Source organism: Calidris pugnax, unplaced genomic scaffold (assembly GCF_001431845.1).
Source record: "Calidris pugnax isolate Ruff unplaced genomic scaffold, ASM143184v1 scaffold118, whole genome shotgun sequence".
Classification (NCBI taxonomy): domain Eukaryota; kingdom Metazoa; phylum Chordata; class Aves; order Charadriiformes; family Scolopacidae; genus Calidris; species Calidris pugnax.
Window position 1 is genome coordinate 3,818,757 of NW_015090855.1, and position 20,737 is coordinate 3,839,493.

The following is a 20,737-nucleotide window of genomic DNA, read 5'->3' on the forward strand; positions in this document are numbered from 1 at the left end:
GTGTAAATTGTTTTATTTTTTTGCCGCCTTTTTTTTTTTTTTTTTTTTTTTTTTTTTTTTTTTTCCCTGTGATGAATTAAAGTGCAAACGTTTCTTCAATTTATTAGTGGAAAGAGTCTGTCCAGAGCATTTGTTCTGGTGGCACCATGATGGTACCAGTCCCTGAAGCTGGGCTGCTGTGGTCTGAGACCATACAACATCTCCTTGGCACCTTTATCAGTCAGGGTCTCTGCTCCATCCCCCTGAGCTCTGGTCACAAGCAGTGTTTCTGGGGCGTCTCGGTCTGTTTCTGTCATATTGGGGGGGTCCAATTTATTCACATTTGAATGAGTGATGTATGTGTGCTCTCCTGCAGCCCTGCACTGGGGACTGAATTTTGACATCCTTGCCACTCAAAGTTTAAAACAACAAAAGAAAAAAGTACTTTTTTTGTTTGTATAATATTGACCTTTAAATTCTTTCTGATCTTGTTCTATTTTTTTAAACGTGGAAAGGTTAGAATGTCCTAAAATACAGGTCATCGGATAACAGTCATCTGTAGCTTATGAAGTGAACTGGAAATCTGCATACTCAAAGCAAATTGCCCACTTAATTCATTTGGTCCCACAAGGGAGAGAAAATAATTAGGATCCAGGCTACAAAATCTAGGCAGAGAGTTGCCTTTCAGGTAGCTGTTTAGTTTTTACTTGGTAAATGTAAATAATCAACCACAAATTACCATATGCTTTAACGAAATAACATTGGAGGAAGGAAGAAATTCTTGTTTCTCCAAGTGACTTTTGACTTTGCAGTGTGCCAGAAGAATCCTTAATATTCCAATGCAAAACCAACTAATTGCATGCTGCTGACAGGAATATACTGATTCCTCGAGGGAATCTAAGTTTTAATCCGATTGTATTAATCTTGCCTTGAAACAGCAGAAGTAATTTAAGCAGTTATGGAATAATCCATTTGGAAAATTGAATTGTGTAATTTGTAATTGTTTTCCAGGCTTGCTAATGCAAAACTGTATCGGTAGCAAATTAAATGTTTAAAGTATGACCATTCTGCTAATAACTGACTGTTAAACATTTATTTTAATGAACACTATCACTTACTATGAATGAAATGTCTAGGTTGAGGCTTTAAAAGAATTAAAGTAACTTGTCAGGATATTTTGGTGTCTTCACTGTAATGCCAGGCAGCGATGCTCACTGCGAGCCTGTGGGGCAGGTACGTGTCCTTCTGTGTGCAAGGACATACCTTGTGTGTGGCTTCACTGATCCTGGGAGCAAAGGAGCAGCCCCCGAGAGGGGTGGTCAAGACTGAACCTCTACATCTGGTTCCTGGCTTTAGTTTCTCTGAAAAAGCCAGCGCTGGACATCAGTGGGGTTATGGCCAGTGTGTGCCATTCTGTGTGTGAGCAAGTGAAAACCAGCAGCTGATGATTCCTCTCACTGAAGGAAAGGAGATGTAGGCATGGCTGTAATTTTTTTTTAAACATACATATATATAAATATATTAAATCTGTATAAAATTTTAGTATGTTCTGTATATTGAGTAAAACAGAGAAGTACAGACAAATCCTATAAGCAGGACTGGGCTGGAATTGCAACAGCAGCATTTTCGTTTAAATGTTCCCCTGACACGTCCTGGGAAGTGTTCTACCTGTACTCATCCTGGGGTGAGTCTTCAGGAAGCCAAGACAGAAGCATAAACTCCTTAATTAAGATTAAAAAATGAGATACTTAAAACCATTGAATGTGGCCATTGTGTAGACAGTAAATATACTCCCTTTTGTTGTGTTCTGAAAGACTACCCGTATTTGAGAATTATGTACTAATTGAAACAATTGTTTGAATGCTAAAGATCTTTCTTAGTAAACTGTGTGTTTAGCATGTTTTTGGAGGGAATGGGAGAGATGGAAGAATTTTTGCCATAGTGTATCTGGATGGGGTGAAGCTCTGTCTGCTTGTACTGTTGGTTGGGAAATGAATGATTAATCCCTGTTCCTGGGTCAGAACTCTCTTACCATGCAGCTCTGCAAGTATTTTGGTTTTTAAACTAATGAAATGCATTTCAATTATATGCATTGTCTTCTTAACATAAAGAGGGCTTGAAAGTAAAGGGCAGGGGAGAAGTGTGCAAAGGGAGGTCTTTAACCCCAAACAAAGTATCATTCTTTTTGTGATTTCTCTGTGAATACTGGCTTAGGTCTGGTATTGGTGGCTTACCCACCTTTTTAGAACTAAGTTTATAAATGTACATTACTTATTAATCTCAGATGAATAAAACATACATGAACCAAACTAACCATGGAAACACTGTTTTACAAGAGCCTGGCAGGAGGAGAGTTATTTAAAAATGAAAAAAAAAAAAAGAAAAAAAGAAAACTTCAGCCTCAAATATTTGCAGGTGTTTGGTGTCTGCTCCTGACTCCGTTCCAAGAGCTGGGTAGAGGGGGTGTTAGCAGCCTGCCACCTCGGCAGTGAGAACTCGCTGCGTATGTGCCAGACAATTTGAACCATCTGTTGCATAAGGGTGAGCAACAGGAAGGCTATTTAGGCACCTGGGATAATGATGGCATTTTGAAGCACCTTGCCAGGTGACCCAGCAGGTCAAACAGCAAGCGATCTTTAGCCAGCTTCTCCCTTGGGGGTGCAGGTGCCCTGTTGAGCCTTGGCAGCCAGGAGTAGCTTCTTGGCTAAAGCTGGATCTTGCCAGAAGGGGCTATAGCCACACTGGAGTGCCTTGGAACCTCTGAAAGGTGAAGGGGGCTCAGTCCCAAAAGGGAAGAGAGGTCAGCTGCTTATTGAGTTTATTGACTTGGTGGGCTCTAGAGGTCACTTCCAACCCCTACTGTTCTGTGATTTTTATTTATTTATTTATTTATTTATTGCCAGACATAAAAAATTAGGTGCCACAAACTGTATCCAGGCCAGAAGGCATGCATGAGCTGAAAGACTGAATTCAAGTGACTCTTCTGCATGCTGTCACTTGTGCCACTGACTTCAGAAAGAGTCCCAGAGTGCCAGATTTTGTCCATCTGTTATTCTCCCTGTGTCTGCTAGGTCTGGTACTGGAGAAAAACTTGCTCTGAAACCAGCTGGGAAGAGACTGAAGTGTGTGCATTTTACTGTAGACATTTGGACCTGGGTCAGAGGTCAGAAGTGGGGGTACCTGTCTGTCACCCTTCAAAGGGAGATGCTTAGATATCAGCTTGTGCAGCTCAACAGAAGCAAATGCCATCAGGAAATCTTCAGATGCGTGTGAAGACTTTCAGACTGTGCTCTCTGAAATGCCATTATACAAGAGCTCTCAAGCAGTCAATGCAGCACAAAATAACCCAGGAGCTGCCAAATATTGTAGTTAGCATTTCTCCAAATGTAAATCCCCCTTTTTTCCCCTCGTTTCAGAACTAAAACACAAGTTACAAAGGATTTGATGATCAGTAAAATTAATGACACAATACTATTGATTTCAATATTTCTTCAGGATTTTTCACCCAAAGCATGAAATCACCTGCCATTTTATTTGACCAGGCTGTGAGCCAGGGCTCTTGAAGTATGTTTTTGGTACGTGGCTGCTGTGCTTTGCAGTGCAGGCAGTCTGCATTCACACAGGTGCTGTGATTTAATCCCAGCAATGAGGACCACTCAGTCACTCACTCACTCACTCCCCCAGTCGGGATGGGGGTGAGAATTGGGTCAGTCACTCACTCACTCCCTCCCCCAGTCGGGATGGGGGTGAGAATTGGAAGAGTAAAAGTGAGAAAAAACTCATGGCAGCACAGCCTTCTGAGTTTTCTCTTAGAGAGGTGAATTAACTGTTGATTGATACTCCAGAAAACCAAAAGAGACCACTGTGAATACTGCGAAGGCAACCGGTAAGAGATAAATAATGTCTTAGATAATCTGTATTGTCTTCCTTATAACACAGTATGCTTAGATGGAGTATAGTAATAAAAAGCAAATGTAGGAGAAGGCATATTGAAATGAAAACAAATTTTTCTATTCAGAAGGATGAACTTTGGGATCTCAAGCATGAGCTGATTCTTGTAAAATCTCAATTGGAATATATTGTTCTGCATTTGAGATTACAAAGTACTTTAGTGCAGTAACTAACTGGCTTCTGAGAGGAATTTATGATAAGAAGGAAAAAACTATTGCTATTCTCAGCTCCAAAACAGCGATACCATTATATTCTTGCCTTTTTTTTAGTATTTAGTTGTTTCTAAAGAGGAATGTGGGAGTTGTGGGTTATGCAGTCATGAGGTCAGGTGACCCAGCCACCATACTTCTGGACACCTTGAGAAAGAAAATTCTTGGTTGCAAGGCATGTCTGTGGCTTCTCTCCTGGACGTGAGGGAGACTGCAGGTATCTGAGATACTGGCAGGAGCAAATCTCAGTCCCCATGGCTGTGTTCAGAGATGATGCAGTCCTAGACCTGCAGTGTGGGTATGACATATAAGCAACAGTGTGCAAGGCTGGAAGCCTTTGGATGGGTAGGGCTGAGCTGGAAATTGGAGTTGGGGGACTGGAAAGTACAGGATGTCTCTAGTAGAAAAATAAGAGGAAATGGGTGATGAATACTCTGTGACAGGGATACAGATATTGCAGGAGCTCGTGTCAGGAAATTGGTCAGTAGTAGCAGCCCTAATGAGAAAAAAACATGAGAACTTGGGAAGTAAAGTGTAGTCTTAGGGATGCTGGGAGTGGTGAAGGTAAGATGTACAAGGTTGGAGTCATAGTAAAAGAAGCGGTGATCAGAAGCATCTCTCCTTTAGTGTAGGCAGACAAAGCAAATGTTTTAATCTTGTCTTTCTCACTTTCCCAACCGTGTTACGAACATCTGCTCCCATCTGGCCTGGAGGTGCATGACTCAGTTTGAACACAGGGTCATTAGTGATACTGTTTGGGTTGGTTGGTTGTTTTTCCTTTCCCAGCCCCGTGCAGTATCTGGCAGCCTCCCACACAGGCAAGTGTCCTTTGACTCCCTCACCAGGATGTAGGGTGCCTCCTTGCCAGGGGCTGAGGCATCTCGTGCTGCCCATCACCAGGGCCTGATGGGGGGCATGGGCAGCAGCTGACTAGGTGGAACTTCTGAGCCTCCTAAAAGCGCTATTCAAAGTGCTTCTGGCTCCTGAGCCAGCGTGGAGAGACAGTGTGCTGTTCCCTGCCTGGTACAAACCTTTCATGGTCCTGCTGAGCCCTGTCACAGCATCCTCAGGATTCATCACGCTGGAGACAATTACTGGGGTATCCAGCAGTAAGAGTGTGACATGCCTGATTTCAAGAAATGAGCTTTCCATTAGGACAAATCCTAGATAGCTAAATGATTCATTACCAAAATATATGGCTACGTTCTGCTTCTGCTAACTTTTGTACTTGTAGGTACAAAACTTCATTAGCACGTTCACTTGCAGAAAATATGAATGTGCTCAGTATAAATGTCAGGGTACTTGCTGTCCTGAATGAATAAAGACTAGCTCTTTTTTTCTTCTCTTGCGTTTGAATCCTTTCCTGGCATATGAGAAAAATACATGAGAGTTGAACTTGGCAGCTGGCAATTTGTGCTTGACCTGTCATGTGCTGAGCCTGATGGGAAGAGGTTATGACAGGTTTGTCATATTTAACATTGAATTGGTTGGTGTCTTGTTAGCACTGGGGGATGTGCTTCTACCACAGGATTTCCTGGAAGAGTGAAAAATGCTCATGCAAAACGAAGCACAATTAGGAAGTCTCCTTTTTGACACTTCTCAAAATCTTGAACCTGGAGGCTATAAAAACTTGAGTTCTAAATTTGGCAGGTGTCAAGTTTGGTATGTTCCCCATGGAATGTTCCTTCCATTATTCCTTCTGCTACTCCTCATACAGTGAGTTTCTGGACATTGGATGTGTTGCTTATTTTTATTTTGGGAAAACATTGCCCACCAACTGCTCTTTGTTCCTTCTGTTCACAGCAAGATTACCTTTTCAGGGGTCTTACTTGAAAATGTGGTTTTGGCTGTCTCTTCTCCCCTGCTAGAAGAGAATGGGCAATAAAGTAACTCTAAAAAGAAAGTGACTTAGGATGAATGGCCAGAGAGAGACGCAGTGGGTGTGCTGGTGACCCCGAGATGCTCTAGAGCAGCAGTTTCTGTTGCTGGACCCAACAAGACTGTCTTTTTACTTCCTGAGCTTATCTATAAGACAATTACTGCGTTTCTTTGTTTACATTTGACATAGTTTGATATGAGACCATTCCCCAGGACTAATGAGACCGAAGTAGTAAGTTGTTAGGTTGTACAGCTTTGGGAACATTTCTGTTAAATTCCCCTTCTTTCTCTCTCTTTCTAGCCCCTACGATGTAAAAAAATCAGTGAAATGTGTTCTGATAATGAATATTTAAACCTAACTTCCTGATTTCCTATCTGGATGTTAACCTTTGTCTTAAAAGGAACTTAAATAATGAAGAATTCCTCCTCAGTCAAATTTAGGAGTGCTACTTATGGGTGTGAGGGTGAAAAGCGGATGTTAGAAATATGAAGCAACTGTGGTATGTATTTACTAAAGCTGTGTACAAAGTAACAGATACATGTTTATTTTTTTGGTGTGAAAGCTATTTTTCCAATTAGTTTTTGGCAACCAAGCAACAGAAATCTGTGTTTACAAGTCCGTGAATCTTTAAAGCTAAAAAGCTTTCTAATAGCTTAAACTGTGATTTTTTTTTTTAATTTTTTTTTTTTTAAGTGGACTATTCTAACAAATCCTCAACTTCCCATCCAAAAATAATTGAGAGAGCAGCTTTTCACCATTCTTACAGCTTTGTCCTCCACGATGAAAGCTGTACTGGAACTGGACTTGCTCCTCTAAACGGGTGTATCCTTTAGATTTCTGTCTTCACTACATACTTCTGTTTGCTTCTGCTGTATCAGGTTGATCTGTCTTATGTCCTTCATGTAAATGTTTCTCAAACTGGAGTGAGCTTTGATTCTGCCTGCCTCTTGGCTAAAATCCTGTTCAGATGGTGTTGCACCGAAGCTCATGCACAGACAAGAGAGAACTGGAGGATGTGGCTGATTCATTGTCCGGGGTCATCAAGTTGATTGTCAAAGGTGATTCACGTCAGGGCTGCATTTCTTTAAGAGCAATCCTAGGCATGTTCATGCTCCCTCTCCTTTTTTCTGTCTCTTGCAACATGATAGAATTCTTTTCTCTCCTTCTCCAGTCAATAATGGATATATCTCTTTTCTAGCTCCTAATTTAAACTCTAAATTCTGCTTTTCCAGGTCACAGAACTCAATAATGTGAAGAATATATTACGAATGCCAAAAAGCACAAAGAAGCATGCTGTTGGGATTTATTTTAATGATGATACATCCAAAACCTTTGCTTGCGAGTCAGGTGAGCAAAATGGCAACGCACATTGAATGCATAAGAGCATTAATTGTGAAATTATAAATATATTATACCTACACACAGATTTTCTGGGCATTTATACAGAACTTGAGGCAGATGAGTGGTGCAAGGTGCTGCAGATGGAGTGCCTTGGAACGCGAATTAATGACATTAGCCTTGGAGAGCCTGACTTGTTGGCGTCTGGAGTAGAGAGGGAGCAGAGTGGTAGGTACATAAATGTTGACCTTTTAAATCTTTAATTGCATTATTTTAAAGTCTTTTGGACTGTGCATATGAGTATCAGAAATAAATTGGTGCAGAATTGGTTTTTCCAAGCCCTCCTCCCTGTTTTGGGGGGGAGAGGTTTGTTTGTTTGTTTGTGTGGGGTTTGTTTTTTCTCTTCTTTGGCTTTTGGGTTTTTGTAATTGCTACAAGAGGTAGTAAGTAAGGTAACTAGAATTATTTTGGAATAGCACTTTACTTTCTCAGACAGGGTAGTTGCTCTTGGAGATGGGGACTATTCTTTTGTTGTGTGTTTTCTTGTATGAAGTCTGTACAACAGTTTCAGTCTGTGTCTGAGGCTCTTTGGCAGCATCCTAAAGCAAATAATAAATGATAGTAATTGCATGCAAAACCTGAGCCCATGGCTACTTCACTTTCCTAAGCAAATTAACTAATTACATGCACAAATGCAATTGCAATGTATTTATTCATGCACACAATTTTGTTAATTGTTTGCAAATATCAGGATTATGTTGGTGCAGTTCTCGTCAGTATCTGAATGCACACACAAATGTTTGATGCCCTTTTGAGTGCAGCATTCTGACTGCCCAAAATAATGAAGTTTATTGAATTACTGGAAGGAATTGAGTTTTTGTTTTTGAATTAATTGTTCTAAGTGGAAATTAGATCTTGTAATAGAGGTGGAAAATAGGAAATTCCTTTAATGACTTGCACATTTAATGAGCAGGGATTTTAGACTAACCTTTTGTTTTTCTCCCAGAGAGATTCAATGTGTATTTGATGCCATCCCCTAATTTAGATGTGCATGGGGAATGTACCTTGCAGATAACATTTGAGAATATCTGTCTTTGGGACATCCAGAATCCCAGAGTAAAACTCATCTCTTGGCCATTAAGTGCCCTCCGACGCTACGGGCGGGACCCATCTTGGTTCACGTTTGAAGCAGGGAGGTAGGTGTGTGTTTGCTGTATTGCCTTGCTTCCCACTTCTGAAGGTTGTTGAAGGAGATGAGAACTGATCTTCAGACAGAGGCTAATCTGTACCCTCTGCTAAAAAAAAAAAAAAAGCCTCTTAATCCCATGTTGCAGTTTGAATAGAAGCAGTTGCCAAATTAAAGTGCTTGAGGATGGGGATGGGAGACCTGAGGTATCCCAGGGATTGCAGGGTGGAGGCTGACAGCATTGTATATTGCTGTATAGGGTTGTTCTTAAATAAGTTATATACGAGCCAGAGAACTGGATGGCCAGATCTGGGAAGAAGGGGTGAACATCATTCCAGAATTTGCACAATGTGGACACAGAATTATGGGTTCTGTACTAGAAGTGGAGTTTGAAGTTGAGAGCGGTGAGTGGCATGTTGTTTCCCTAAAGCAATAGAGAAGAGACTCCTGTTTTCTATTGATTATATTCCTGTTTTCCATCTATTTGACAGATGGATTTATAAGAAATTTGAATGCAATTCCTTGGTTTAGAGATGATGTTCTGTATTGCTTCCTGCAATTGCTTTCTTAATGAGCTGGTCTTTGTGTGGCTGAAGTTAGCGCACTTTTTTATTGAACTAAACTATCGAATCCATTCTAAGGGATATGGATACATTATTTTAGATAAGCACATTAAAGAATTACAATAGTAAAACAGGAACAGATCATACAATTAACTTATCTGGAAAGAGAAGAGGTATTTAAATGTCCATCCTCCATATTATTGCAGAATTTAGTCTTCTCGAGGCGGGAAGGATAGATTTTTATTTAGCATTAGCCATGATAAGACAATGCAGGGGATGCCAAGGATATGTATTTACTGTTTCTAGTAGAAAACAAACTCTGAAAAACTCATTACAGGCAGCATTAAAAGTCTGAAAGAGGAAGACAAATTAATCCTACCTGGCACAGATTCGAGATAGAGTCTAAATATTAAAAAAACTGGGTCTTGCGCATGAACTCTCTAGAGCTTAAGCACTTACAATAGATCAGTGGTACTTAGCTGAGTCCCCATTTCATGAGAACAATAAAAATATGGGCTAAAATGGTAAGACTGTACCAGGACTGGTAAGACTTATGCAAAGACATATGCAAAGACTTTTAGATTACTTTGTTCCATATTTCAACAACCTTTGTTTTCTTACTGATTGTGTGATCATGCTCCTAGAGCAGCATGGTAAAGTCTCGTTTGTTCATGGTGATCTGTAAACCTAAATCTCACTCTTGGATCCCATCTGTTCTTGATTTGGCAGGATGTGTGACACAGGAGAAGGACTATTCATATTTCAGACCAGAGATGGGGAAGCAATCTATCAGAAGGTTCACTCGGCTGCTTTGGCCATAGCAGAACAACATGAGCGCTTGTTGCAGAGTGTGAAAAATTCAATGGTATGGCTGCTTATTATGCTTGTTATGTCACACGCGGCAACAATGAACAATATGTTTCTTCAATGTGATTTTTTTTTTATGTTTTGATGCACAGCTAGTAAGCAGTCTGATTATTGCTCATATTGAATTCTGCTTGATTTTAATATTTAGGGCAGTATATATAACTGGGGCTCCTTTCCAAGTGTCAGAACAGGGAAACTTACAGTCCTTGATTTTTGTGTTTGCAAAGCTATCAATAAGTGTGAATTAATACAGAGATGATAAGCTCCTGTCAGTGCACATTCTCAGTAAGTTCCTTTGATTAATCAGCATCATGAGCTTGTTTGGAAGCATTTCTCATCAATCTATTTGCAAAGTGTTGTGGCTTGTGCTCAGTTTTCCATTTGCTAATTGATGTCTACACTCCAAGGATGATTTGGAAAGAGTCATATGGTTCAGATTAAACTATGGGGGAGGAGTAGATGTTTGTCTGATCTCTCAGTGGATGTCTATTTTCCACAACTGCTTTTTGTGTCTAAAACCTATTTTATGATGCATGTGACTGGTAGGAAATATAGAAGTGTAAGATGCAAAACTAGCATAAAGATTGAGAACAGATAGTGTGGCATCTCCAAAAGCATTATGTCTAACAATGGCAGATTTCTGGCACTTGCACCTAATGTGTTTCAGGATCTTAACTTCAGTTAAGATTCATTAACTTCAGTTTGGATTTCTTTTTTTTTCGTGTGTCATGAAACCTGTGGAGTGAAAAGGGATATTCTGTTTATCCCAGATCTCAATTGGTCTCTACACCCCAAGACTCACAGGTTGACTTTGACAGCAAAATTAGTATCCTGAAGATAACAGGCTTTCTGGAATGTATAAAATGCCCAGAATGGCCAACTGTGGAAGAGCCTGGCTATAAAAACTATCTCTATTCCAGGCAATTGGTTTATGTAATCTGCAGGAAGACATGTCTTTCTCTTACTGTAAACATAAGCACTGTTGTTGTCCCCATCCCTGTCTAATCCTCTCAGTAGTTCTACCAATATCTTGGTTTCAGGGATATGTTGTAGTGAGGATTTATCCCAATATTAACTGGATGACCCAGCTGGGATGAAACAGAAAGTGCCATTTCTACTTGTGGAAACTTAAGAAAAGCTGAGAGTGGATGTTGAGGGGATGGGAAACAGAACAATTCTCTTAAGTACTTGTATTTGTTTTGTTCTTCCACTTTGTTGGACTTGAGACAGAATGGAAGCCAAATGCAGGATAAGAAAGTGATTCCTCTTAATAAGTCTTGTGAGGAGCAGCAAATGAGGAGAGGAGGAACAATAGGAGACTCTTTCCAAGTGTCCCGACCAGTCCTGTGAACTGGCTAACTGATAGCTTCAGCCAAGCACACGGACAAATGGATAGTTCTGTCATTTGTAGAGTAGGGGGGATAACTGAAATAGGAAAGTGAGGAAAATTCAGGTCTGTTTCTAGGCAATGTGGGTCATGCGATGTCTTTACTTCATCTTCACTTTCAACAGGAAAGAGACTAGTTAGTGTTAAATATATATATGTTTATATATTTCACACCACATATAGTGTGACATACCACTTTTCAGTTGATGCTACTCTGTTAACTTCTGGCTGATGTCATTTCAACGTGGTCACTTCTGTAAAGCCCGTGAGAAGGCGCTGCGTCTGTGAGGATGAAGTGATAACTTGGAGCCTTTCTTGTGGCAGCCTCTGCTCTGTGTCCATTCAGACCACGTGCTTTTCCCAGCGCTTCCAGGTTCACTAGAAAGAGCTTGACGCTTTGCTTGCTTGCTTCCAAAAAGCGTTAGAACTAACAGACAAACTGCAGACAGCTGCACTGGTATTTTTCCCTTTCCCAGTAAAATATCATCTAGCACCATCTTCACTGGCTTTGACTTTTGTTTAAAAGTAAGAAACTTTATAGTTCTAGTTAGCAAAGGGAGTTTTTGTTCAAAAAATATCCAGAATTATCTAAGTTGAAACAGATGGGTAGATGATACAAGTACTCAACGGTAACTAAATTAAGCAGATTAAAATTAAGCTAGGCTAAGGCAGCATAACTAGCTATCATTGGTAGCCCACCAGGATCAGAAGCGATGAATTAACCTGTTGAGAGCACAACTTCATTTTCAAAAAACAAGGGTGAGTTCGATGGCAATAGTGAATAGGCTTACAGGCAATTTCATATTTAATGGTTTTACATTTATGTAATAGCATCTTTAATAGATGATGTTTGATGCTCTGCTGTAAAATTCCTGTTTTACAAGTGCCAATAGACTCAGCAGATGCACAGTTGCTGTAGATTTCAATAGAGAGCAGCTGCACAACCTCTAAAAGCTTTTTCATGAACGCCGTGTCCAACTGCAGCCCCTAAATCTAATTTTATAGACCCTAGAGTGGTAAGTGGGGGTTAAGAACATATTCCTGGCAAACTGAAAGTCTTGTAATTTAGTAATGGAATATAATTGTTTCAGATGAGTCCATTTGCCCCTGAATACGAGTTTCCCAAGTCAGTCATAGAAATGTCTGGTTCCGAAACAGTAAGAGTTGGTGGCTTCTCTTGGGTTTAAGCACAGTAAGATTTAGAATTTTAGGCAGAGGATTGTGATATCAATGTAGAACTCAAGTGGCTTATATTGCTGATTAAAAAAATATTTGTAAAGTACATCTTTGTTCAGATTGATTGATTTCCCCTGTATTTTTCTTCTGCTTTTGAACATTTCAACATTGAGTTCATTTTTGATGCTTGAACTTCATGCTCAGCTGTCTATGTTGTTTCTATCTCCAAGAATTATTTACCCCATGTGAATTTTCGTATTAGTAAAGCTTGAGCTATCATTTACAGAAAGGGTAAATGAAAGTAGAAAGTAGGAGATACTGATGGTGAGAAATTAAGTCTACACTAAATGTCTTCTCTTTGCTCCTATAATCCTGACCACTGCTACATTGGTGACGTGATTATCAAAGACCAAGGTGAAGATGGTACTAAGCTATCTAAGGACTCCTGCAGCCTCTGCAAAGTCAAAAAAAAATAAAAAAAATCAAGAGAGTTGAATGTCCCATGCTGATAGAGTGAAATAAAGCTGCCAAGTCCTGCTGAGAATGTGGGCTATAATGCGTCTGTCACCTCCCTAGCAGTCGCTCTCTTTATATTACAGTATGTTGGTTCTGTTTGTGACTATAACTGGCTCTGGCTCTTGAAATGCGTGTGGAAACTTGATGCGATAGTGGTTCCTCAGCTGGGAACCTCACCCTGATGCTTTCTGTTAATGTGCTGTTGCTTTCTGGTGAGGTCTGAGCATATGCGGACCAGAGCCTGTGACACTTTCACAAGTGGGTTTCATTTATTCTCCTTCTCAGTGAATTCAAAGATCTCTCCCTTTTTAAAGGGAAGAAGGAGCTGGCTTTGCTTAGCGATGCATGAAGCCGTTCTGGTCATTTGATAACTCATCTCATCCAGCTGTTTCTTTCCTTTCACTTTTGCTTTGCCAGACAATGGGAAGAAAATATCTATTCAAGTTATATTTTCATAAGTATTTGGTTGCCATGAAAACTGAAAGGAGTAGTGCTGTGACTTGGCTGCTGTCATTTATGCCTGCTTTCAGTTCAGGTTGCTTTAAAAAAGACATTACTTTAGTGAGATGTCAAGTTGTAATAACAGTGAACTTCCCAGTTTTGGGAGCTCAATGCTTCATAGAAAGATATTATCAGCCCGTTTACGGGCAGCCCTCTCTGCCTCTTCTTCCCCTCTCAGCAGCTCAAGTGTGCATTTTGCACTTGATCCATCTGATGTGTGAGTGCATCTGTCCAGGCTGGAGCCTGCTATTATCTCTCACCATTTCCATGGAGATCCATGATTTAGAGTGGAAATGGTGCTCACTAACTTTTGAAATAGGAAAATATTGAGTATTAGTGTAAGATGGATAGTAGTCAAAATGGCAGCATGATTAGTGCCCTTTGATTTCTGAAGTTGTTCTTGCTAGTTTACCTTTCTGTAGTTTTGCTGTAATGAATTTAGCAAATGTTTCTGCAGCAATTACAATTTAAATTGATTTTGATTCATTATGTGAATTTGGTTCACTAGGAAGAAAATCCCCTCAAAACCACAGCGCGTGCAATCCTCTCCTGTTGGGGATCCCAAGATGAAAGTTTACCTATTGCAAGTTGTTCTGCAAAATCTTTGAAAATTGCATTGTCCAGCCTGAGGAAGCCAACCAAACCTAACAAATCTTAAATCATCTTTCTTTTCTTTCCTTTTGCAGCTGTGCTCACAGCTGGTTTGAGAGAATGTTGTTGTGGGGGTGGTTTGGGTGGTTGATTTTGTTGGTTTGTTTGGGTTTTGGGGTTTGTTTTGTTTTTTTTAGCAGACAGTGGTTTTGCCTCTAATGCAAGTTTTGCTGATGGTGGGATTCTAGAAAGAAAATACTTAACCTTTCCTCCATGATTCCCTAGGACTTCAGGGAGCCAGCTGCACCCTGTGTTTGACCCAGAGCTGTGCACTAGCCCAGCAAACTGCCTTCATGTAGCTCTGTACATCTCTCGTCGGGGTGAGAAGAGGTGGCACAGCACTCCCCAGCTGCCCTTGGCACTGCCTGCTGATGGCTCTGAGTGCTGCTTCTCCATCCCCTTCCTCTGCGGGTCTCTTGTAGCCACCAGAGCTGCAGGGTCATCCCTCACCACTTTTCACATCTTTGCTGCTTCTTGAAGCGTGACTTAACATAACTTGATCCCTGCTACGTGTGCGGGGAGCGGTGTTTGAACCGCTCGGGGGATCCTGATCTCCTTTCAGGTCTCAGCGTTCTCTGTCTCCCTTGGGCAGAAGAGAGTGAGAGGCTATGGATTAGGTGCCCTCCAGTTAACACTTTATTTGTTGTATTAATGACATGTGGAGCCGCATGTCCTGCCTGGCTCTCTGCTCGCAGCCTTTGCTCATGCGTGTTCCAGCATATCAATTCTGACTGGCTTTGACCTGCTTACAGGGCTGGCTGCTTCCCCAGCATAAAGCCAGGTCATTATCAAGTTATTCCTACTCTTTCTGTTGCCACAGAGATACAGCAGGTTAATTGTGAGAATGAAATCAATCATCATTAAAGCTGCCTTTGCTCGCAGTCCGAGGTGTTTTGATGAAACGCTGTGTATTCAGGACATAACATACTAATTCTTATCTCCAGCTGTGGATTTTTAAATTTTTTCCCCCTGCTGATTGAGTTCAGGAGGGGCAGCCCTTCTGGCCCTTTTCTGTGCCTTTATCTAATCCTTCTCTAGCTGTGTCTCTTTTTTCTCCCAAGATAGCCGTTTTGGATTTTGCCCTCCCCCTAACAGCCAAACTGTTGCTCAGACTGCCTGAGTTTGCTGTCCACCTCACCAATAAATGGAGCTGCCAAAAAAAAAGTATCCCCAGCCAGGAAATGCCATCCTCGCGATGCTCTGCTAATTTTCATCCCCAGTAAAAGATCCATCGTTGTTTGTTTCCATGGTGCTGAGATGTGTGTGGTGACACTGCAAAGGGTGTTGGGGCTTTAGTGAAGGAGCTGTAATAAATACGCTGTAGGATGTAGGTGGCACCTTGCATGGTGTGGTGATTCACAGCCAGCTGACGTGGAGGTGGGTGTTTTAAGAGCAGGAGTTGATCCGGGTTTGGTTTTATCTTCACATCACGGGGACGGTGTGCTCTGTACAGAGAGGAGGTTGAAGGTAGATGGCACCTCTAAATAACGTGGAAATGGGTCTTTTTGGATACAGCCAGGCCTCGCTTCTTTTCTCTCCTTGCTCTGCCTGTTTGGTTTTGCTTCAGAATATTCTGATCTTCTTCTAAAAGGTTCTTTCACCGCAGGTTTTGTGAAGCTAAAATGTAATGGCTTACTTTTCTGTAAAAGCTATCTTTATAAATCAGAAAAGTCAAGTGCAGTCTCGGTATGTTTGAACTGATGTTTTCCTGAGCTTTGGGAGGAGAATTTTAGCTGTACTGTGAAGCTTATGATAAAATCCAATTATTTTTATCAGCTTGCACATACGTTTTATTAAATTCACAGAAAAAAATGCCTTAAGGTAGTCAGTTCTCATGTATTTTTGTGGTAAGTATGGCGTAACTAACAAGGGTCTGTGACAATGTAAGAAAATGTAGCTGAAGGCCCTGTGTGGAAGGGGCAGTGTGAGACAGGGTTCTGGCAATGCACTGCAGCCCAGGTGCACTCCTCTCAGCATCCCTGGACGTGCTGGTCGTTCAGGAATTTAGCTGAAGGATGCAGTTATCTCCTGTGCTGAGCTCCTGTGCCGTCCAGCTGGAACATGTCTCCGCTGTAGGAGAGGGGAGATGAATAGAAAATGCTTCGAAACTAACAAGAACAACTTGTCCTCACCCATGTGAAACATCCCCAGTCTAGTTCTTGATGTGCTGAGGCTGCATTTAGCTTTGGGAAGTTGCTGGGGTAGCTGGGGATACCCTCGGATGGCCTCCCTGCTAAAGGGGGAGCATACCCATGCTGTCCTGTCTTCCACTGACCCCCGGTTTCTGTTTCAGCTGTTTGAGTTAAACCTCCCCTCAGGGGAAGCCGTGCTAGCCCAGGACCAGGGGAGCACCAAGGTGAGCTTTGGTGTGTGACAGCAGCGTGGCCTCCTAACCCGAGTGCTGTGTGCCCGTGGAGACTGACCTTCTGCTCGTGTAGGGTGGGGAGAGGGGGGGACAGGCCGTGGTGGCAGCATCGTTGGAAGTCCTCGCAGCCAGTGGTTGTTCTGTTCTCGGAGGGGTTTGCAATAAACGTGACATGTCTCCTTGACTTCTGTTTACTGCTTTGCAGCTTCAGATGAAAATGAGCGAGCGAGCCGTGTCCCTCAGCACCATGGTGCCCTTGCCCCGCAGTGCCTACTGGCAGCACATCACGCGACAGCACAGCACTGGCCAGCTCTACGGCCTGCAAGGTAAGGGGCTGTGGTGGAAAGAGTCAGGGCACACATCAGATCACGGCAGTGTCGAGTCATTTCAGTGTCTGTCCCTCTCGCTGAAGGCCGATGTCCAGTCTGAGCCAGTAGCCACTGCTGTCTGGTTGATGGAGAGAAGAGCACATTGCACCTTAAGGTGGATAACTTGGTAGAGGGCTTTGTCATCAGGAGGTGCTCTTCTTACTTCCCATTTGACAAGTTTTCTGGCTGTTTTTAGGTAAACGAGAAGAAATTAATGCTGCAGGGTGGGCACTTGTCAAGGCTGCTCAATCCTTCTTGCTACCAAGCTCTTTTAATGGCACCTGATTTTTTTGCCAGACTTTTAGCCATTTGGCTCCCCTCTCCTTTGGATGGCTGCCTCATGTTAAGAATGATGCAGTCTTCATTATTCTTTTTGTCTGCTTGCTAATATTCAACCTAAACCACTACATACTCAAACCCAGCTGAATTAGGGAAAGTAAAAGGAAATGGCTATGGTAAGTAATTCTAGAAAACTGATGCTTGAACAGCTGCAATGCTGCCACCCCTCATGAAGCCACCCCAGGCTGCAGAGAGGGAGGACTCACTCCCCTCGGTGGGTCTCTGCGCTCAGTTGTCCCTCCGTGGTCACCAAGGGACATCTAGTGGTTACTGAGCACAGGGATGTGGAGAAGGAAGGGCAGCCCACCACACCTGCAGGATGGGTGGATGGCTAACAGGGGCTTCACAGCAGTGCTGACCTGAGCTGTCTCTGCCCACATATTTTGGTGTGTGTTTCAACACTGAACTCTAATCTCCTGAGATAAAGTGAAAACTGCAGCCCCTGTCACGTCCTGATGTTGATCTGGGCCAGTTTCCCCAGAGACATCTCTGGAGCAGGAGCTGCAGGTGCTTAGTACCTCTGAGGAGCTGATCCAAAGTCAGCAACGTGTAGTCATGAGTAAGTTTAGAATTAAAAAACCCAAACAAACAACACCGTGTTTGTATTTCAAAACCCGGTCTTCCAGTCTAAGCCACGTGGATTGGCAGAGTTAGTGTTTGTACAGAGGTTGGTATTGATGAGTTGTGAAGTAAGGATCAGGGCATTACTCAGAAAAGCCAGCAGAAAACAGACTAAATGCTTAATAGAAGTGCGGCAGCCTGGAGTATTACACAGAATGAGCCAATATCTGCCATAGCTTTATTTTCACGAAATATGGAATAAAGGCTTGATTAAACATTTGTATGATAAAGATGGACTGAGGCAGTTTCCCCTCACCATAGGGGCATTGGATGAGCCAATATCTGCTGTAGCTTTATTTTCACGATATATGGAATAAAGGCTGAGCTTGATTAAACATTTGTATGACAAAGATGGACGGAGGCAGTTTCCCCTCACCATAGGGGCATTGGAAAGTGAAGCTCAGCTTGGTCATCAGGATACAGATTGTTTCTCTGTCATCCTGGAAGGTCAGAGCTGACGTGTGCTGCACTAAGGGGCAGCCCAGCTCCTGGTGCCTCATCCTGCTGCCAAAAAACACCGCAGATAAACCTGTGTTTAGCACAAAATCTCAGGAGCTGGCAGGGCTTTGTAGTACTAACATGGAGATATGATTTGCCAACATCAAGCATTCAGAAATCACGAGACAGATATTTTAAAACATCCTGGTTTGGAAAACGTTTAGAGTCTCTTTTTTTTGTTTCTTTTTTTCCTCCTCTCGGATAGTAGGGGTTTTTCAAGGAGTAATGAATGATAGATATTTATTTTACTTTTTTTTTAAATAAAGCAGGAGATTGTAGAGGGTAGCACCTCCAGAACACAGAATATCACAAGCTGTGATTAAAAATTACAAGCGCTGGCAGCCCTGACATATATAGCTATATTCCATTCTGATACTCAGCAAATTTTTCAGCAAATCATAAAAACTAATATTTTTCCTTTTTCCAACACTAGAGGGGGTAGGCAGCACATAAAAAGCCTCAGCTAAACCCGGCAAATGCTTCCGAGGCGGGATGAATGGTAAAAGCAGCGCTTACATGCCTGTTCAAATTTGTTCAGTAAATTAGGGCATGGGAAGATGACCTGCTGGTGGCAGCCTGTGGCACACGAGAACAAGACTGCTTGCATCACCCTGACACAATCGGTGCATTGGGCTTACTGTGCCTTTCTATAGGAGTCCTTTATTAAAACAGTAATTCAGCATTGAGTTGACACAAGATAAATAGACTGTATGGGTACAAACCACTTGTTTTATATTTAGAAAAATAGCTTGCTTGTTAAACTGGAAAAAAAGGGTCCTAGGGTATTGTCGTCATGAGAATGGAGTAAAAGTCTTTGTAAAATAAGTAAGCCACGCAGCCAGCATTGTAATTGGGAGAGACACTGAAGTCCTTGTTTTGTTCAACAGCCAGGGCCACTACTTCGGTGGTACCCTGAGCACCTCTAATTAGGTCAGGCTGCCAAAATTTTGAAATTATTCAATTACTACTGGAAGAAGAAATACGAAAACTTTCTTCCACCAAATTTGCAATATATGATTTTTGAATTGGCTCGTGTCCTCTTTTCTAATGTACAGAAAAGAACTGATGCTAATATTGTGCATTTTTCATTTAAAATGCAAAGTCAGAAGTTCTTAAAAATTTGTTTGTTTGTACAATGTTTTGTTCTTAAGGAATTGGGAAGGAAAATTTGAGTGGAGATGTTTCTGAGATGGAGCAGGGATAGGTAATCTGTAGTTTACATAATCCTTTATAAAATGCTGAATAAGGTGCCTGTGTCTTACTGAGTGTTGTTCTTTTTTGTTTTGTTTTTGTTTTTCTTTTGCATTGGACTTGGTGAAGATGTTTCTAGCCCGGTGAAGCTTCATCGCACAGACACTTTTCCAACCTACAGGTCAGACCATCGGTAAAGGAATGTAAAGAACTTTACAAACTTTTTGTCTTCTCATAAACTGCCCCAGTGGATGACGGTGATGATGATAAGCAAGGATGGAAAAATGGAAAAGTTGAGGTAGAATTAAAAATTCTTGCAATACAAAGTTTTTTTTAAACTTTGCAAAAAGTTAAAACTATTCTCTAGATATTGGGGAGGGGAACAAAAGCAACAGACCCTCCAGTGATTCTTTTATATCTCACAGCTGGACAGAGAAGAAATCACTCCCTAAATATTTCCAAATGTTTTTGTATGATAGGTATGTTGTAAATATATGAGATCTTCCTGTTGTAGTGTGGTTCCATTTTGTGTCTTACAGCTGTGTGTTTACTGATGTCAGCTGTGTCATCCTTGTTTGTTGTAATACTTATCTTTAGTTATTTACATTATTGTTCAGCCTAATCCTTGACCTTTGAAATGTGGCCAGTTTTAAGCAGTTATTGGATATAATTCTTCCTGTTTGAAGCCTGATGAAGACTTGATTGATTTCTTTTGAAAGCACCCCCTCTATCTTCTATTTCCTGTATTTATTTCCATCTCTGTAAATGTTTAAAATAAAAAAAAAAACCAAAAACCAAACCACTTAATTTGTGGTACAGCCCTTTTTGTTGTCATTATTGGCATCATGAACAGAGCTGGTGTGGAGCCACTAGGACACTAGAAGGGAGGGTGGAGGTGGATGATGGTTTGTTTTGGGTGCCCCTTCCACATCTGAAGCAGCGCAGCCACTCGTCAGGTGTCCCAGAGGAACAGAGTAGTAGATTCAACAGGAATCTCACCATGCCACAAACAAAATAGTTTGTGGCAGAAAGCAGACTTTTCTGTGTTGTGACAGTGTCCATGTTGTGCGCTACTTTCGTAGATTGGCACCAGCATCTTAATTTAACAGGAAACAAACTTCTCAAAAATAGCGTGGTTGACTACTGTGTGCT

At 41.6% G+C, this 20,737-nt stretch overlaps 1 protein-coding gene across 3 annotated transcripts in view; it reads left to right on the forward strand.

Moving 5' to 3' along the window:
- Positions 1-20,387, forward strand: part of DOK5 (docking protein 5) — a 44,872-nt gene extending 24,485 nt beyond the window's left edge. Inside the window, exons 3-8 of one of the 3 annotated variants that reach the window (XM_014943865.1) lie at positions 7,251-7,365; positions 7,444-7,584; positions 8,363-8,552; positions 9,835-9,970; positions 16,774-16,894; positions 19,715-20,387. In XM_014943865.1, coding sequence (XP_014799351.1) covers positions 7,251-7,365; positions 7,444-7,584; positions 8,363-8,552; positions 9,835-9,970; positions 16,774-16,894; positions 19,715-19,782 — 771 coding nt within the window. In that variant the 3' untranslated portion in view covers positions 19,783-20,387. The remainder of the gene's footprint in view (positions 1-7,250; positions 7,366-7,443; positions 7,585-8,362; positions 8,553-9,834; positions 9,971-16,773; positions 16,895-19,714) is intronic. The other 2 variants (XM_014943867.1, XM_014943866.1) reach the window with 2 other exon arrangements.
- Positions 20,388-20,737: the final 350 nt, after the last annotated feature.